Source organism: Lissotriton vulgaris, unplaced genomic scaffold, assembly GCF_964263255.1.
Source record: "Lissotriton vulgaris unplaced genomic scaffold, aLisVul1.2 SCAFFOLD_1329, whole genome shotgun sequence".
Classification (NCBI taxonomy): domain Eukaryota; kingdom Metazoa; phylum Chordata; class Amphibia; order Caudata; family Salamandridae; genus Lissotriton; species Lissotriton vulgaris.
The window spans coordinates 399111-418017 of record NW_028255097.1 but is presented as its reverse complement, the minus strand read 5'-3'; the positions used below and the strand labels follow the sequence as shown (position 1 = coordinate 418017).

The window sequence follows — 18907 nt, the reverse complement described above, 5'->3', positions numbered from 1 at the left end:
GCATGGCGCTCCCAGACATCAGGCGGTAATATTGGGCCTCTCAGTTGAGCGCGATTAACCACGCAATTTATGCACCCAGCCCAAATCCTGCATTTCAGATGGACAAGTATCAGTTGCCGGGTGGTAATTACAACAGGGCGCTCTACTCTAAGGTGGCAGGGAGACATGTAACAGGTCCCACTAAGATTGCTGTACGAGTCTGGTGTGATGCGAATGCGGCCCTGGGTTGGAAGGATCGACTGACACGCGCATCTGAGAGATTGGGATGCCTCTGGACAACTAAAGGTTTTGAGAAATGGGATATGATTGGTATTAGCAGAGTGGGCGACCTCTGGGCTAAGGGTGCAGTTAAGACTTTTGAGACGTTGCAGAAGGAATAGGAGTTGAGTGACAGGGAGTTTTTTAGATATGCACAGGTTCGTCATGCTTTGACCTCTGTCTTCTCTGCCGATGCCAATATCCCTGAGTCCTCCCCGCTGGAAGATCGTGTGCTTGATGGTCATGTGCCTGATAGTACGATTTCGCTAATATACAAGAAATTGATCAATAACCGGGCGGATCTCCTTGTACGTCTCAGAGAAGTCTGGACAGGGGATGGGCTGGAACTGGACGATAAAGACTGGCAGTCTGCATTATCTTCACCTAAGAGGTGGCTATTCCCGCCCGTCTCCGCCTCGTCCAACTTAAAATTCTCCACTGTGTGTATGTTACCAGTCCTCGTCTGGTTTCCATGGGTTTTTCTGCTGATGGGATATGTAAGCGTGGTTGTGGAATGATTGCTACCTTCCTCCATATTATATGGGAATGCCCGGAGGTGACCGCGTTTTGGAATCGTGTGCATGTAGTGATGGTGTGTTACCGGAGTCGCGTTGCTGCCTGAGGCCCGGCGATGTCTGTTGAATGTGTGGGAACCGAATGATTATAACGTCGCTCAGACCCATTGGGCGACCCTTGGGAACATGATTGCCAAGAGAGACATTGCACAGTTGTGGGGTTCCCGGCGGCCGCCCACTGTGTCAGTATGGAAGGAGAATATGGATTGGTGCATGTTTAGAGAGAAGACTGAGTATTTGGCTAGGGGCAAACCTAGGGCGTGGACTAAAATCTGGATCCAGTGGAACGCCTACCGAGGGAACATAAGTACGCCCCCGTTGGAGGACAATCCGGACATCTCCCTCTCCCCCTGATCCGACATTCCATGTCTTGTTTAAATTTTGTACCTATTTTTGACTCCCCCACTGGCCCCCCTGACCCCCTCCACTAACTATTAGTTTGCACAACTTTGCACTCGAAAGTCCCTCCCGTACGAGCACAATTTCGTGTACAATGTTCCATGCCTTGAGACTTGTTTGTTTTTCTTTCTTTTCTTTTCCTTTTTTGTAAAAAACAAAATAATACTTCATCGTGGCTCTATCCTGTGTTGCTACAGATCTTATCCTGCATCGCTGCCGGGCCTCAGGGATGTCGGCGAAGGAGCTGTGATATATACAGATTACTTCCACTTTTGCTAGCGGCCGGCCCCTGTGGTTTTAGGCCCGTGTGTGTAACCTTATTTAAATGCACAATAAAGTGAAAAAAAAACCATGAAGTACTACTCTACCTGGTTGTTGCGTTCCTCCACCTGCTACCTTCTTGCAGATTCAAAATGCAGGTATAAGAAGTGGGATAAATCCTTCAGGGTAGCGGGCCATCGTATCGGGAATTTAGTGTATTTGTGTAGAAGCTTTCAATCTCTGCAAATAGCGGAAACCTGCTTATTCCCTAAGTTCGTCAACGAGAACCTTTACTTGTTGAATAAGTTTATAGTCGTTATCACACTTCTCTTTAAGCTCGGTCCATAGCAAAAGAAGACTCCCTGGGAATGGAGGTTGTGGCCATAAGTACCCTAAAATAAATAAATAAACTGAACATATGCCAGATTAGGAAACAGCAATTGTGTGAAGCCCTGCATGTTCCCTTTTTTCATTTGGACTGAACCAGGAAGCTGTAAGGTAGTTGTGGTACCCATAACAATCCATAACATTAGAATTTACGACATCACCCATAAGTCACTACAAATCTAACTCTTGTTCTGTGTGATGTCTTACACTCATTTTACATCTGTATTCAGATGACCTATACCAAGTGGATTTAATGCATCTGGTAATTAGACAAAAATGGTTGTAGAATCCTGCCTTTTATACTTATTCTCCCTGTGCTGTATTTCACAAGGAAACAGTTCTCTTAAGAGCTAGGCCTGCATTCATTCTTCAAGTGGTTAAATTTTTTAATTCATCTACCAAACTTCTGATGTTATTTTCTTGGTCTGAGTTTGCTGTTAGGTTATCAATATTACTAAAATTAAATAAAAATGTTTACAGTGCCTTTCCAGGGGCCCACCAGTATCCTCACAGTCCAAGCTGACATTGTCCATGCTTTTTTTTCTGTAAAAGCATACAAAAAACATTATTAGGAAAATCAATTCATAAATGAAACACCATTGGTATACACAAAAATGCATGCTGTTGGGCAGCTAATGCACTATACTGGTTTGCACCTTCTTTGGAAGATCGCACTTCTAGGGAACTTCTGGTACACGGTGTCTCTCTGCTTGCTGCACACCCTCCATCGTCTGCCATTTAGCCTGGCATCATCTTTGATACAATGACTGCATGTAGTAAAGTCCTCTTACCCTTTTTTCAAATTTCCCCCTAGATTTGTGTGTAAAAATAATGGAGTTCTTTATGAAAATCAGCTGCTACAGATCGGTCTCAAGTCTGAGTTTCGTCAAAACCTGGGTAAGAGACACCAGCGTGTGCGTGGTTGAGTGAATGCATGCGTGTACGTGTATGTGTGCACACATGCTTTTTGATTGAGGATATATAATCCAGTGTTGCTTTTGCTTCCTGCTTTTTCTTTTCAAACGTTTTATCTATGGCAATGCTTGCATTCAACATTGTATAAAAATGTTTCTTTTTGAAGGAATCCTCATATCCCCAAGTCTGTAGACCAATGCCGGCGGAATGTAGTGCTAGATACTGCGTCCACAAGGCTACGGCAGTATTTTACACTAACTTTTACCTCAGCAAAGTTTCCCTTGCAAAACAGTGTTTGAAAGGTTCACCCTGATTTTATTTTATATTACCTTAACCTCAGCGTTCCTGCTTAGAGTAGCGGATCAAGTGCCTCACAACAGTGGGTACGTGCGTATATCATACCTCTTCCTCTGATGCATCAAGATCTGGTTTCCCCTCTATACTGTGAACTAACTCATTGCAGATGGCTCATGTATTGTTAATATGGAACTTAAAGCTTCTTACCTTCATAACCTCATTAACTTCATAGTGATTAATTACTCAAGGGCAATTCAGAATTGTGCGTTTAATCTAAATTCTCCATTTATTATGTCCACACAATCTTCTGGTTGCTACGCCAATAAGATCAGAAATCAACCCATAGTTTCTTTGCGTTGTGCTCTCTCAGTGCATCTTCTTGAGGATTGGCCTTCACTTTTTCACCAGAATGCTAGATGTTTCCCCTTGAATTTCAGAAACTGTTAAGACTAGCTCTGGATTAACACTGTGGCAGAATACCAACAATTATTTTAATGTTTGACTTGGCATTTATAGTCATTCTCTTGCAATCACACCACAGCATACTTCGGACTGCAGTTAAACCAGCACATGACTGCAAGTTGTTTACCTAATTTCACTACAGACGTTCAGTCCCTGAACACATCTGTCAGTGTAGTTTTTTGATAAACGTCATCATATCACTTTCTGCTTACCACCAAATCAGCATGTATACTCCGTGACAATATTTAGGGTTGAGTGCAAAAGGTGGGGGTGAGGTGTGTTTCAGGGAGTCACAATTCAGTAAGTGTTTTTGCATTCCAACTCTGGTACACCCCCTACCTTCATTCTGCATTGTGACCAGTGCGAAATGTACCAAAGTTTATAGCACTTGCTATATGAAAAGAGAGGGATTGTGACCGGTAAAATAATATTTAGGATGTACTAAACTCATTTTAGGAATCAGTAAAGTTTTACTACCTTCTAAAGTGGGTTTAGAAATGGAGACTAAATCACAATTTGGAAGTTGTCCCTGCCAAATTGCGCTTTAGTACTAATTTTTTATGATTTGCAACAAACCAATGATAAGTTGTTGATTTTTCACCTGCAGTAGGCAATTCCCCAAAGAAAATACTTAAGTTCACACAGTACCAACAACATGAAAGTTGAGAATACACCACAGAACATTTTATAAAGCAAGTTAAAAGAATCAGGGAGATTCAATGAGCAGAAAGAGATACCAAAATTATTAAAATTGCATAAGGGAAACTAGAGATAGGAATCTTTATAGGTTAAAATAACAGCGCCAAGAAACAAAAAAAGCTAATGTAAAGTTACAGTTGACCAGGACTTCGGCTCAGTTGTAGACAGACCATAATGAAGTGCAGGTAATGTAAGCCAAGCGAGTCACACCGGTTAAAGTTTTTACCATTTGACCTAAAGGTTTTTAGACATACTTCATTTTTGAGTTTTTAATTGTTTTCAGTTTTGGCACCAAAAGCTCCATGCAGGACAAATCATGTTTTCATAGCTATCAAGGTTGCTTTGATGTTGGGTTAGATTTCTGCCTCAAAGGCCTTGCAGCCTTTTAACAGGGCAAGGCACTGAATGACCGTATCAAAGTGCACAGTCATAAGATCAGCAAAAATATGGTCCATTAAAAAGGTGAAAAACCAGGGGAGACCATGCAGAGAAGGCAAATGTACTACACATAGACAAACCTGAAAGGCTCCAAGAGACAAATCTAAAGAGCTAACAGGTCTCACTGCCTTAGCAATACCCTTCAATTATACCATTAGATCTGATAGACCCCTAATGGGGGTCTGTGGCCACAGAGATCTACTCACTGAAACACAAGCCAACAAGAGTAGAAGATTATCTCTCTCTGTCTTACTGACGAGGATTGTTAGATGAGGAACCATTCACAGAAAAGAGAATAAGTTGTATTACACATACTTCCTCGCACCCATTGCATTATTCGACTAATTTTTATTGCCAAACCAGTAGCTATCTGAAGATTGAGCACATTAGGCACCTTCATAAAAGGCTCAGAGAAGAAACAACCTCTCTTTAATTAAAAAATACTTTTGAGTGAAGCAGCCCTTTCATTCTCAATATTCTAAGTCTGCCGTCGCCTCATTATCTTAAATCTCTCATGGCAGTTGTTCCTCCAAAAGCAGACGAAACTGCCAGTGAGGTAAAAATGTAACGAATACTGGGAAATCTGACAGTTTCTCTGTTCATACACAATTTAATAAACTGAATTTCATGAATCTGTTCCATTTACTGGATTAGTGTTATGCTTGGCTCTTAAACGAAAATCAACAGCTATCACCAGAAACCACATCCATTTTTGTAAATCCTGAAACTAAAATCAATGAGTGAAAAAGTGGTTTAGCTCTTCTGGACCAAAAATGGTTTACTGCACATGAAAGACTATTTGCTATTAAGGGTTAGATGGTATGTCTCAATGATGCCAATATGGCCCAGGACCCACTCTATTCATTTTAATTAATAGATTTACACTGATGTCTACTGGTTTCTTTCCCCCATCGGGTGGGCAGATACACCCCCCCCTCCCCAATGTGCCTCCCGCTTCATAAAGACTATTTTGGGAGCTTTGTGGATGTGGGGAGCAATTGCCGTTTGGCTCCCTCAACTTGAAAACTGTCTGGTGGTCTAGAGGGGGGAAACCCTGTTTGACGATCACCCTAATGCAGCGATCCACTACTGAGATCCACTAATGAGAAGTACTGTTGGAAAGAGGAGATTTCCAAAGGTACCTCTCCTGTTGTGAATGATACCTGAGGGGCTGAGATGTGTCCCCAAGCAACAATCACACTAAAATTAACCAGAGCCTAAAAGTTCCTGCTAGTTTCAGTAGCATCTATGTCCGTGCGCATGGCATTGCTTAATTTGAGCAGGTGGTTGTTCACTGGAACTTATTATTGGGGACCACCACTTATTTTTACTCAACAGACGCCTGAGAAAAACCTTGGGACCAGCACTTATTCTTTTACAAATTAAGTACTGGCACATGGGTGTTGCACGTCACTGCTAACTAAAATAAACAAAAAACATCTTGGAAGCTCTTCCCTCACAGCTTGATGTACGAGCAACAAAAGAAAATTCCTATGGTGTGAGTTCCATTATTATTGTATAAGAGAGGGTATGATTCAGACACGACGGAATTAGTATGTAATAGGGTATTATTCCAACACAACAAAATTAGTATGCAACAGTTCAGGATAGTAAAACAAACAAAATCTTCACATCATAACCATTTAAAATGAATAAAACATACAAAAGGGTACATGGAGCCTTTCTGCGTTTAGACTAGGTTTTGCAAATCTAGAACATGACATCAAATCCTTTGACAGCTGATAGTTGATCCTGCTTCTGTAGGTTAGTCTTTTGTGTACGTTTTGACAGCAACTCTCTGTGGCTCTGAATACAAGGAGTTTTCCAGCGTCTCCAGATCTGCAGTTTTTTGGAACAGCCAGTGAAGAAACAATCCACCCATGCTAATGTGGTGGTCTGTCTGCCATCCCAGTCATATCATGCAGAAGCGCTAAGAGGGCAGGTGCTCGGAAGTCTTATCGGCTGATGTTGTATATGGTAAACCATTTGGTCTTACAATATGAATCTAGGCTAGGACAAGACCGAAAAACATGGACTATTTAAAGTTTGGGCCCTTGCATATCCAGCAAGAAAGCTTACTGACAGGCTTGACTTGGATTCCAGTACCATCCATGTAGGAGCTTAAATTAACAGAAACTTTTTAAAAAAGGAGCTTGGGCCCTTTCTGTTATAGGTCCCATTGGAGGTCAAAAGCAAGGCCCAAGACTTTTCATCATTGCTGCTGATTCTCGGATGACAAAGAATGCTGGATTATGCCGTTGGCTGGGTCTCCTTTTTCTATATACACCACCATCTACAGTTACCACTTAAGTTAAGGTCTCCCCCCTCATGCTATGTTCTTATTTTTGTACGGTGTGTGGGTTTGCTAACGTTGTGCTACATATGAATTTAGATTCACAGTGTCATTACTTAGTGAATTTACTGTGGTTGCTATGTGCTATAATTTGTTTCAAAATGAGTATTTAGGTTAATACTTAATAAAATGCAAGTGTGTGAAGTTGGGATTACACAGGCAGTCAGATTTTACTGAGCATTTACTTTAGCAGTTATTTTCATTTAGAACTGTTGAGTGTCCACAATACTGTTATACACAGACTGATTAACCAGGTCTTCCCTTTTTGAACTTTACTCTCTCACGGTAGTGGAGTTCAGCAGACCAGGATTACTATAAGAAGTACTGCGGTGGTAGAAGCAGAGATAGCACTTACTAAAATATTCATTCAGTTTGTCACTGCGAAACAAACGCCCTAAGCACCGATGAAAATAAAAGCCAGAAGTGCTTAGTATCATTTGGGATGGAGAGCCAGGCCCAAACATGTTAGTATCTTCTTAATGCTAGGTAATATGCTTTATTATAACATGGAACCAAATGGCCAATGTTATCTGATTGAGGTCTGTAGTCCTTGGATTTGGTGTAGTTCGGTGTCCTCCGAGGCATTCAATTATTAAGTACTTCAAAGCGTTTTTAGTCTGAATATTTAAGACAAAATAGTGTTGATTTCAGTTTGCAGTGATTTCTTTCAGGGCTGTTGTAATGAATGTTCCCTGTACCCTTACCACGATGATGTAAGAGTATGTGCCCAGGACCCTCTGATATGTGAAACAACCCTTTAGGATCTTCCTCTTAATGCCCTAAGGGAAGAGGTGTTATCAGTCAATGCTGCCCTCTGTGGTGGGGCAGTTACTTGAGCCTCTAGGCTAATGAAGGGACAGTGGCTTAGTTGCCAGTTCATCTTGGTGTGTTAGTTCATCTTAGGTGTCCCAGAGTTGTTGGTAAATGGATAGTGGCCTGTCACTTGAAATCCACCAGTCACTATCGAGAGTTTGCAGTCGCAAAGTCACCTTGGGTCCAGGGACAATAGAAAGTCTGCTGGATAGTTTGATTTTGTTCTAGACAACAGGATCTTGACTGGGGATTTATACTGCAGTGTTTCCAGAACTAGTTAACCTCACAAAGTTATTACAAGTATCCATAACTCGAGATAGCTTCCAGATAATAGCATGGGACCACACTCCTGATTGTTTCTATCTTCCTTACAACTTCCAGGACGGTTGGAAAGACTGGTACATGTCCCCTACAAGTAAAGAAAGGGTTGTAAGTTCGAGCAGTCTCATCTTTCTCGAAGGCTAATGGCACATATGCCTCTCTTGGATGGAGATGATTTTGTGTATGTTTCATGGGAAGCAGTCAGGGATGTTCTTCTGTCTCAGGACTTTTGCAAAGAGCTGCTTCCAGGCAGCTGGGCCTTTTGCAGTCATATCCTAGGTCACTTCCTCCTGGCAGTGGCACTCCAGCTCGCTGTGCAGGCAGCCAAGTTTTTCCTTTATCTTGAAAGTTTCTAGTGTGGCATCTCATCAGATCCTCCTGATTGAGTCTCAGACCGTAAGGAAAGTGGAGGTTCCGCAGCATTCCTTGCTCTGATTAGGTTGTCCTGTCTTCTTGTGCTGAAATAAGCACTGACTGAGAAGACCAATGTTTATCCTTCTCTGGTGGCCAGACTTGTCCAATCCAGTGAGGTTGCACCCTTTGAGTTTTACAGTGCCCCTCCAAACAGGGACATGTGTGCTTCTTATGTGATCATCTTGTGGGGTATGCATTCCGGTTTCCCTCATGGACCATTTAGGTTGACCTAGGTGGATGTAGAATGGCAGAGAGGTCAATTACCAGGGCGTTTGATATTTCAGAGGAGAAACATGAGGGATAGATTTCACTTATGAAGAGGACTAGTTGAAAGGGCTCAGGTCGGATACCTCCCAATACCTCCTCTACTCCTGAACACAGATAACTTTTTTGGGTAAGGAAAGAGGTGATGCATACTTGCGTGCACTCAAGTCATAGTAGGCGTTGACAGCCAAGCATAAAGGTGACTACCATCTTGTGCAACACACAAGTAGTCCAGGCAAACGTGAAAACACACACAATCTTTTACATTCAGTTCTTGAAACGTTGCATATTTCTGACATCATGAAGTCCAATGCCCTGGTGGCACTTTCCTCAGGCGGAGTCTGCAATCAATCCTCCTACTGTACAGGGAAAAAGGTTTGTGCTCATGACTGCATTCTCATGCTGCTACAACTGACTTTGATGATGGCCGTAGAGGACAGGAGTGACCACAGGATGCCCCCTCGACAACAAAGTCCGGATGTGGTGTGACAGTCAGTGAACAGGTCTTCCTCCACCAAGCTTCATGGTTGATGATGGTCTTTCTATCTGAAAGAAACATGTTAGTATTAGATTCCTTACCTTAGAATATCCCCAGGAGTCAGACTGGATCCGGAAACTTTGCGTAGCAGTACCCTTGCGCGTTGGTAGGCGTTGTCTGCGGCTCCGGGTCCGTCTTTGGTGCCGGGATGACGCCGCTGGAGTACTTAGACGTCGCCCTCGTGCGCTGACGTCAGTTCTTTTTTTCGTGCCAGCAAGCGCCGATCCGGAAAAAGTGGTACCCTTAGTCAATTTTTGACTAAACTTTTTCCATCATTTTTGATCTTTCTTCGAAGTCGAACGACTCAGGCGGTGCCGGTAGGGATGCCCGGGTTCAAGCCCTGCGTCGACTGCAGCCGACTGTCGGTTATCGACCCCCATCGCCGGTGTCTGCATTGCCTGGGGCCCGACCACGATGACAAGTCGTGCCCCGACTTCAAGCGCCTCGAGCTCCGTCAGTCGGCCCGGAAGGATGTCGAGGGATCGGTCGCAGGTCATCACACCTCAGGGAGTCGACACAGCTCCGGGAGTCGACACCACTCCTCGGGCTCCAAGTCCTCAGGTAAGAGGCACAAGAAGTCGAAGAAGCAATATTGCTCTTCTGACTCCCCTCCCGCACCCCTGCCCCCACGTCGCTCGCGCAACGCGGCCGGGGGTTCGGGCGACACCGCCCCCGCAGGCGTCGCGGCCTACTCCATACCAGACGGTCCCTGGGCAGAACGCGACGCCGGAGGAGATCGATGCCTGCCTCACGGCCATGAGGTCGCTCACACCTCCGTCTGGTTCTGCGACGCCTTTGGGCCCCGCGCGCCCGACTGGGAGCCCAAGCGGGCCGGGTTCTTCGGTCCCGGCACCGTCGGCGACTTTGGTCCCGGCACCGTCGGCGACTTTGGTCCCGGCGCCGTCGGCGACTTTGGTCCAGGTGCCGTCGGCGACTTTGGTCCAGGCGCCGTCGGCGACTTTGGTCCAGGCGCCGTCGGCGACTTTGGTCCAGGCGCCGTCGGCGACTTTGGTCCAGGCGCCGTCGGCGACTTTGGTCCAGGCGCCGTCGGCGACTTTGGTCCAGGCGCCGTCGGCGACTTTGGTCCAGGCGCCGTCGGCGACATTGGTCCAGGCGCCGTCGGCGACTTTGGTCCAGGCGCCGTTGGCGACTTTGGGGGGTTTGGACACTTCGCCAGACACTTGTTTTGTCTCTCCTCCTACCGTGACTTCGGAGGAGGGGGCTGCCTATAGTGGGGCGGCCAAGGCCTTATCCCTTGAACTCCCTGTCGCAGCCGTGAGGACTAACCTCCTCACTGAGGTCCTTAAACCGCAAGCAAGCTCTTCGGAGCCTCTGTTGCCTATAATGAGGCCTTGTCTGACGTTCTTCTGGGCACTTGGTCCAGGCCAACTGCAGGTTCCCCTGTAGATAGGAATGTGGCCAGATGCCACCGCCCGGCTCCGGGCGACACTTGCTTCCTGTCCACCCACCCCACTCCCGAGAGCCTGGTCATACAGGCCTCTAACTCCCAGACTGCATTCCCGACGTCTCCCCCGATCGGGAATCCAAAAGGTATGAACAGTACGGTAAGAAGATGTTCTCACTGAGTTTGGGGTTGCGGTCAGTTAACACTGCGCGCCTCTTGGGCCGTTATTCCCACTCTCTGTGGGACACTGTTGTGGACATGCTGCCACAATGTCCGGAGGAGGCCCAGGCTAAACTCGTCCAAGCCCTTGCGGAGGGTCGAGATGCGGCACAGTATTACATCCGGTTTGGGCTGGATACAACTGACTCGCTAGGCAGAGCGATGGCAACGACGGTGGCGATTCATCGCCACGCCTGGCTGAGGTCTGCCAACTTTTCGGCTGATGTCCAAAACACCCTTATGGACATGCCGTTTGATGGCCGTCGCCTCTTTGGTGACAAGGTAGACAGTGCGCTTGAGCGTTTTAAGGATTCCAGGGCTACGGCCAAGTCTTTGGGCCTGTCGGCCCCGCACCGGCAAACTGCTGCCTTTCGCTCCTTTCGTGGCCAAGGAAGGGGCGCCCCCCACACGTCCTGCCAGCCATGGGCTGCAGACTATCATCCAGTGCAGTGGCGGACATGGTAACCGCCGTGGCGGTGCCAATGGACAACGGCGAGGCCAGTCCACATCCACCCCCGCAGCATCTGCCTCAAAGCCCTCCTAGACCGAGCTTTCAGGCCAGCCTGACGCCAGTGGGGGGCAGGGTTAGCCATCACCTCCTCCACTGATGCGACATCACTTCGGACAGGTGGGTGCTGCAAAATCGGCCGAAGAGACTACTCCCTCTCCTTCGAGGCGTCCCTCCAGCCATGCCACCGCAGTACCACCGTGTGTCGGGGGATCACTTGAAACTTCTGCGAGAGAAAGTTACGGCCCTCTTGGCCAAGGGGGCCATTGAGCGCGTTCCTGGGCCAGAAGTAGGGTGTGGTTGTTACTCCCACTACTTTCCGGTTCCCAAGAAGGGCAAAGGGAGCCTACGCCCTATCTTAGACCTGTGGAACGTCAACGGCTTCCTCCGGAAGGAGAAGTTCAAGAAGCTGACACTTGCTCAGGTCTTAGCTGCCCTGGACCCGGGAGACTGGATGGTAGCGTTGGACCTGCTGGACGCTTATTTTCGCATCCCCGTCCTGCGGGCCCACTGGCGTTACCTGCGGTTCACGGTAGGCAACGAGCACTTTCAGTTTACCGTGCTCCCCTTCGGCCTTACCAGCGCCCCACGGGTTTTCACGAAAGTGATGGCGGTGGTCGCAGCTCATCTGTGCAGGTTAGGGGTTTCAGTTTTCCCCTACCTCGACAACTGGTTGTTGAAGGCGGACTCGCCCCAGACAGTCGTCCGCCACCTCCAGACTACAGCCGACCTCCTACACCTGCTGGGGTTCTCCATCAATGTGCCAAAGTCACACCTGTGTCCCTCTCAGAAGCTCCTTTTCATCGGAGCGGTTCTAGACTCTGCTCAGTTTCGAGTTTATCCTCCCGAACAGCGGGTTCAGGATATTCAGGCTCTGATTCCGATCTTTCAGCCGTTATCCTGAGTCTCGGTCAGGTTGACGCTGCGGCTTCTGGGGCTGATGGCCTCCTGCATCCTTCTGGTGCTTCACGCCAGGTGGCGGATGTGGGCTCTGCAGTGGGACCTGAACTTTCAGTGGGCCCAGCATCAGGGCAACTTGTCCGACCATGTCTTGATCTCGGAGGGCACTGCAAGACAGTTGCAGTGGTGGCTCACGTACCGCGATTGGGTCAGTGGTAGATCCCTCTCCCTACCCCAACCGAAGCAGGTAGTTGTGACTAACTCGTCCCTCCAGGGCTGTGGGGGCCACATGGGAGAGGCGGAGCTCAGAGGCCTCTGGTCTCCGGCGGAGTCCCGCTCCACATCAACCTTCTGGAGCTGCGAGCGATCCGGCTTGCACTGAAGGCATTCCTCTCCTCTGTCCGGGGGAGTGTAGTGCAGGTGTTCACAGACAACACCACCGCCATGTGGTACTGCAACAAACAGGGCGGAGAGGCTCTGCGCCTCTGGCAGTGGCTGGAACATCAGGGCGTGACCCTGGTGGATCAACACTTGGCAGGTTCTCTGAACGCAAGGGCGGATGAACTCAGCCACCGGTGCATGATGGATCATGAATGGCGTCTGAACTCGGACGTGGCGCAAGGCCTCTTTCAGCAGTGGGGAGAGCCTTGGTTAGATCAATTCGCCACAGAAGAGATTGTGCAATGTCATCAGTTCTGCGCCTTGGAATTTCCAAGGCGGCACTCGCTCAGAGACGCTTTTCGACGCGAGTGGAGTTGCGATGTGTTGTACACCTTTCCGCCTATACCTCTTCTGCCCAGAGTGCTGAAGAAGATCAGACGCGACGGGGCCCACGTCATCCTTGTGGCTCCGGACTGGGCACGAAGATACTGGTATCCCGAGCTACTCAGCATGTCTGTTCCCCCGATTTGTCTGCCTCTTCAGGAGGACCTTCTGTCGCAGCAGCAGGGGACGGTCCTCCATCCGAACCTGTCCAGTCTCCACTTACATGCGTGTAGATTGAGCGGCGGCAGTTGAGGCCATTTGACTTGCCTCCTGAAGTCTGTAATGTGATTCTGGCAGCCAGGCGTCCCTCCACAAAATCGGTATACGCCTGCAGGCGGAACAAATTTGTGGCATGGTGCACAGCAAAGGCTGTGGATCCCCTTTCTGCACCTCTTTCAAAGGTTCTCCTCTTTCTTCTTTCTCTTGCCCAGCAGGCAACCTCTCTGCCATTTCCGCCTTCTTAAGGCTCCCTGATCAGCCCTCTTTGTTCAAGTCCCCAGTTGTAAATAGGTTTTTGAAGGGCATCTCTCATGTGTTTCCTCATGTTCCTTTTGTGATGCTTCAGTGGGACTTAAAGCTTGTTCTGAATTTTCTGATGTGCGCTCCCTTCGAGCCACTTCATAACTGTCCTCTTCGCCTCCTTACTCTTAAGACTGCATTCCTCGTTGCCATCACCTCTGCCAGGAGAATGAGTGAGCTCCAGGCCCTTTCTTCTAAACCTCCTTTCCTTTCTGTCCATCGGACAAAGTTGTGTTGCGGACGCGACCCTCTTTCCTGCCCAAGGTAGTCCCAGCCTTCGACATCGGGCAGTCCATCACCTTGCCCACCTTCTTTCCGCCTCCGCATCCCTCGAAAGAGGAAGAGAGGCTCCACCTTCTAGACCCAAAACGTGCACTCTCATTCTATCTGTATCGCACATGCCAGTTCCGGGTGGATGACTAACTCTTTGTTGGTTACGTGGGCGCTAAGAAGGGATGGGTGGTGCACAAACGGACCATTTCTCGATGGGACGTCTTGTGCATCAAGGCTTGTTACTCAGGCTAAAAAGGAACCTCCTGTGGGGCTACGTGCCCATTCCACTCGGGCCACGGCGGCTACTACTGCCCTGGGTCGGGGAGTCCCCTTGCAGGACATCTGTCAGGGAGCTACGTGGGCCTCGCTGCACACGTTCGCAACACACTACTGCCTGGACAGCCAAGTCCGGAGAGATGGCTTTTTCGGCCGTTCCGTTCTCCAGGCCTTTCTGGTGTGATCATTGGTTCGCAGACCCACCCCCGGGGTTGGTATTGCTGGGGTATCTATTCTAAGGTAAGGAATCTAATACTAACCTGTTTCTTTCAGATGCACAAGTTACTTACCTTCGGTGACAATATATCTGTAAGAAACAGTAGTTAGTATTAGATTCCTTACCGCCCCACCCATCCTCCCCGTTCTGCGAACCGATATCTAGGGTTAAGGTCATCCCCTTACAGGGCCCTAGTTTCATGGCACCAGTGTTGGTTTTTATCATGGCTCTGCATTTCTGGCGCGGAAAAGCTGTGTATAGGAACTGACGTCAGCGCAGGAGGGCGGTGTCTAAGTGCTCCGGTGACATCATCCCGGCGCCAACTACGCCGACGACAGACGCGGAACGCAGGCTGCGCCTACCGACACGCAAGAGTACTGCTACGCAAAAGTTTCCGGATCCAGTCTGATGCCTGGGGATATTCTAAGGTAAGGAATCTAATACTAACTACTATTTCTTACAGGTATATCGTTACCGAAGGTAAGTAACTTGTGCAACGGGGTGAGGGTGATCGCCTATGGCCAGGCAAAAAAATTTATATTGGCTGGCAGGGCGGCATAGTTTCCCAAACCCTCACATAGAACTGCTTTCCAACAACATTTGTCATCTTAAATCCCAGCATTTGGTGTTATGACATCCAGCATTTGGAGGTTTTTAGGTCTCGCGACCTATCGATGCGCGCAAGCGCATCGAGCGTAGCGAGAATTCATGTGGCGAAAACATCTTCAAACCAAAGGGCTTTCAGCCCCGCGGTTTTCATGCAGTGCCCGTGTACATGCACGCGCATCGCATGCAAGCCCAGCCCAGTCCTCCCCTCATTCACTCCCACCCACCAGGCTCTCCCGCCCCCATCAGGCTTCTCTCCCAATCCGCCTGCCTCCCGCCTGCCTCCCCTCGCGCATTCACGCCTCCCACCAGGCTTTCCCACCCCCATCCGGCGTTCACGCCTCCCACCAGGCTTTCCCGCCCCCATCCGGCTTCCCTCGTAATCTGCCTGCCTCCCCTCGCTCGCATTCCCGCACCAGGCTCTTCCGAAACATTACTTTTTTCCCATTAATACTTATTAACAACCAAAAAACATCTGTCTCCCGTTTACACTTCCAAGCTTTAAAATTTCCATTCATGTTCTTTTAATGTGGACATTTCCCAGCATGATGCTCCCTCTTTCTTTCCCTTTCTTTCGATCCCTTTTCCCTGCATGATGCTTCTCCCTCGATCTCTCTCCAACACGCTCTCTCTCTATCTCCATCCATTCGTGTTCTTTTAATGTGGACATTTCCCAGCATGATGCTCCCTCTTTCTTTCCCTTTCTTTCGATCCCTTTTCCCTGCATGATGCTTCTCCCTCGATCTCTCTCCAACACGCTCTCTCTCTATCTCCAATCTCTTTCTTTATCTGTGATCTATTTCCCTCTCAAGTCTTTCTTTCCCCTCCTGCCTGCCTCGCTCTCTGGGACAAAGGTACACTGAAACCTATTATCGCCCAGATTCTCAACCACGTCAGCCCTGCTAGGCCTGCAAAGTGTTCCGCAGAGGATCAACACAGGACAGAAAGGAGCGAAGTGCCTGTTGAAGCTGGAAGCTGCGGGAATACTTGTTTCCGTGTTGCACTGCACGTCATTCCTTTGTGCTCGTGCCCTCTGTAGAATTCCCCAGCCCCTCGGCTTGGCGTGTCATCCCCGCCCACCCCCTCTGCTCACTCCCCGCCAGCAGGGCCTTCACACATCCCTGTCGGCTGACTCACTTGGATGTTGGGATGTCCTACAGTGCAATCCAGCCGGCGTTATCTTTCCTCCTGACGGCCTGTACGTAAACCTCCCACACACATCCTGCCGGTAGCCGGCAGGTGTGCTGAGAGGGCGTGCCCGGGCTCCGCCTTCGAAAGGTCCTGCCATGTGAACAAGGGACGAAAAATACAACTCTGTGCTGAAAAATAATTAAGAGCCTCGAGCAATGTGGCGGGAATTTATTAGCAAGCAGCAGCAAACTAGGAAATAGACCTTATTTTTTATTATATGGCCTGGCGTTAGCCCAGTCCTTTTGATTTTATTAAAATGTGAAGCATTCTTATAGGAGCATTCCGCTAGACATCTCGCTCGCACATCAAAGGCTGCTCACTCAAACACCATATGCCTGCTCCCCACCCCCGCCCCCCACCAGACTTCATTGGAATGTGCCAAAGCCATCTGTTGCTTCCCCCAGCAGGCTCGGCCTCACTTACTTCTCCTCCCCCCTAATTAACATCCCTCACGGCCTAGTAATTACCTCTTTTCATGCTCTACATTGGCCAATGCTTGTTTTCTTTCGTAGAGCCACTTAAAAAGTGCGTCATTTTTTCATCTGCGCAGCCGAACCCATGACCTACAAGTGACCCATCTCAGCATCGGGTTCTTGGCTCAGTAAATCACGATAAAACTTCAGAGCTACTTCCGACCGCAGATTAGTTTTTATGAGGGCTCAAAAAAGAAACGGCACATGCAAGCAGAGAAGGAAGTCATCAGCGCCACTCCTAACAGCTCCTAATGTACGCTCAAGTGGCCGCAATTTGTAGAGCTGTGCGTTATTTATCCAGTTCTAAATACTTCCAACCTGAGCTGCTATAAAAAAAAATGCACACAATTAAAACATTAATAAATGTGAATAGTACGGGGGTGGCTTATAAGGAAGGCATGGCGGAATTGCCAAAACTGCAACAAGCTGACAATGTGTTGATAATTTCAATACCCAGATTGGTCAACGAGCTAAAGTTAAACGCTGCTACTGACCAACATGCGTTCTGCAGTTAGAATTCTGAATTCAAGTAATGTCAGCTGGGCGGTTCATCCTTCCGATGTAAATATAAAGTAATAGCAAACGCAACGCCACTCAACTACGCAACGCCACTCAACTACGCAACGCCACTCAACTACGCAACGCCACTCAACTACGCAACGCCACTCAACTACGCAACGCCACTCAACTACGCAACGCCACTCAACTACGCAACGCCACTCAACTACGCAATGCCACTCAACTACGCAATGCCACTCAACTACGCAATGCCACTCAACTACGCAATGCCACTCAACTACGCAATGCCACTCAACTACGCAATGCCACTCAACTACGCAACAACACTCACACATGCAACGCCACTCACACATGCAACGCCACTCACACATGCAACGCCACTCACACATGCAACGCCACTCACACATGCAACGCCACTCACACATGCAACGCCACTCACACGCAACGCCACTCACACATGCAACGCCACTCACACATGCAACGCCACTCACACATGCAACGCCACTCACACATGCAACGCCACTCACACATGCAACGCCACTCACACATGCAACGCCACTCAACTACGCAACGCCACTCAACTACGCACACATGCAACGCCACTGCCACATGCAACGCCACTCACACTGCCAACCACACTCACACAGCCAACGCCACTTACACAGGCAACGCCACTCACACAGGCAACGCCACTCACACAGGCAACACCTCTCACACAGGCAACACCTCTCACACAGGCAACGCCTCTCACACAGGCAACGCCTCTCACACAGGCAACGCCACTCACACAGGCAACCCCACTCACACACGCAACCCCACTCACACACGCAACGCCACACACACACGCAACGCCACACACACACGCAACGCCACTCACACACGCAACGCCACTCACACACACAACGCCACTCACACACGAAAAACACTCACGTTGCCAATAGATCTCGCAGTACGACAGGTGGAACTATTACAATGGCAAATAACAATGCCTTTCACTGTTATCATTTTGAATACATAAAGGGCTTTGTCATTTACACAACCAATAGCTCAAACTTTCCTACTGCGAGACCTATTGGCAACACCAGTGCTTGTTTTTGTAGGAGTTTTTTTTATATATGTGCAAACTCGACCCAAAGGTATTGGAGTGCTTTATTCGAGCACCATTTCCATTACAGATGAACACATTCATTCTTTGTGAGGCATGGGGCGATTACGTGATTTGCTCAGAATCACAGGATTTTGACTCTAACACTGGACCCCAGCTACGAGGTCGGCTGCTCTAGCCATTGAGCCACATCCTCTTCCCTGTTCAAACATTGGCACTTTACATGTTGCTCTTGCACAGTTTTTGACTGATAAACCAGAAGGAATCCTCTTCAGCGCCTCTCTGACTGCTCCTAAAACAAGTGTAGTAATCCCATCTGACCCACAGTTTGTGTTGCCTGACAGGCGACATACCTTGTGTAAAACAAACTGGAAATTCAGTAGTTTATGGGTAAATGCTGTTTGAAGGACGTAAAGGCACAGGGCAGAATTACAGAGATGGTGACGGAAGTGTGTATGTTTGAACTTCAGTTTTTGCTGGCATGGATTGTCTCGCCTCTTCCTTTATATGCAAAGTGTTGTGACTATGGAAGTTTCT

General features: G+C 48.3%; 1 protein-coding gene across 1 annotated transcript in view; it reads left to right on the top strand.

The window, feature by feature from the left end:
- Nucleotides 1-18907, top strand: part of LOC147659246 (AP-2 complex subunit alpha-2) — a 272868-nt gene that overhangs the window by 199192 nt on the left and 54769 nt on the right. Inside the window, exon 17 of the mRNA XM_086951859.1 lies at nucleotides 2695-2777. Coding sequence (XP_086807985.1) covers nucleotides 2695-2777 — 83 coding nt within the window. The remainder of the gene's footprint in view (nucleotides 1-2694; nucleotides 2778-18907) is intronic.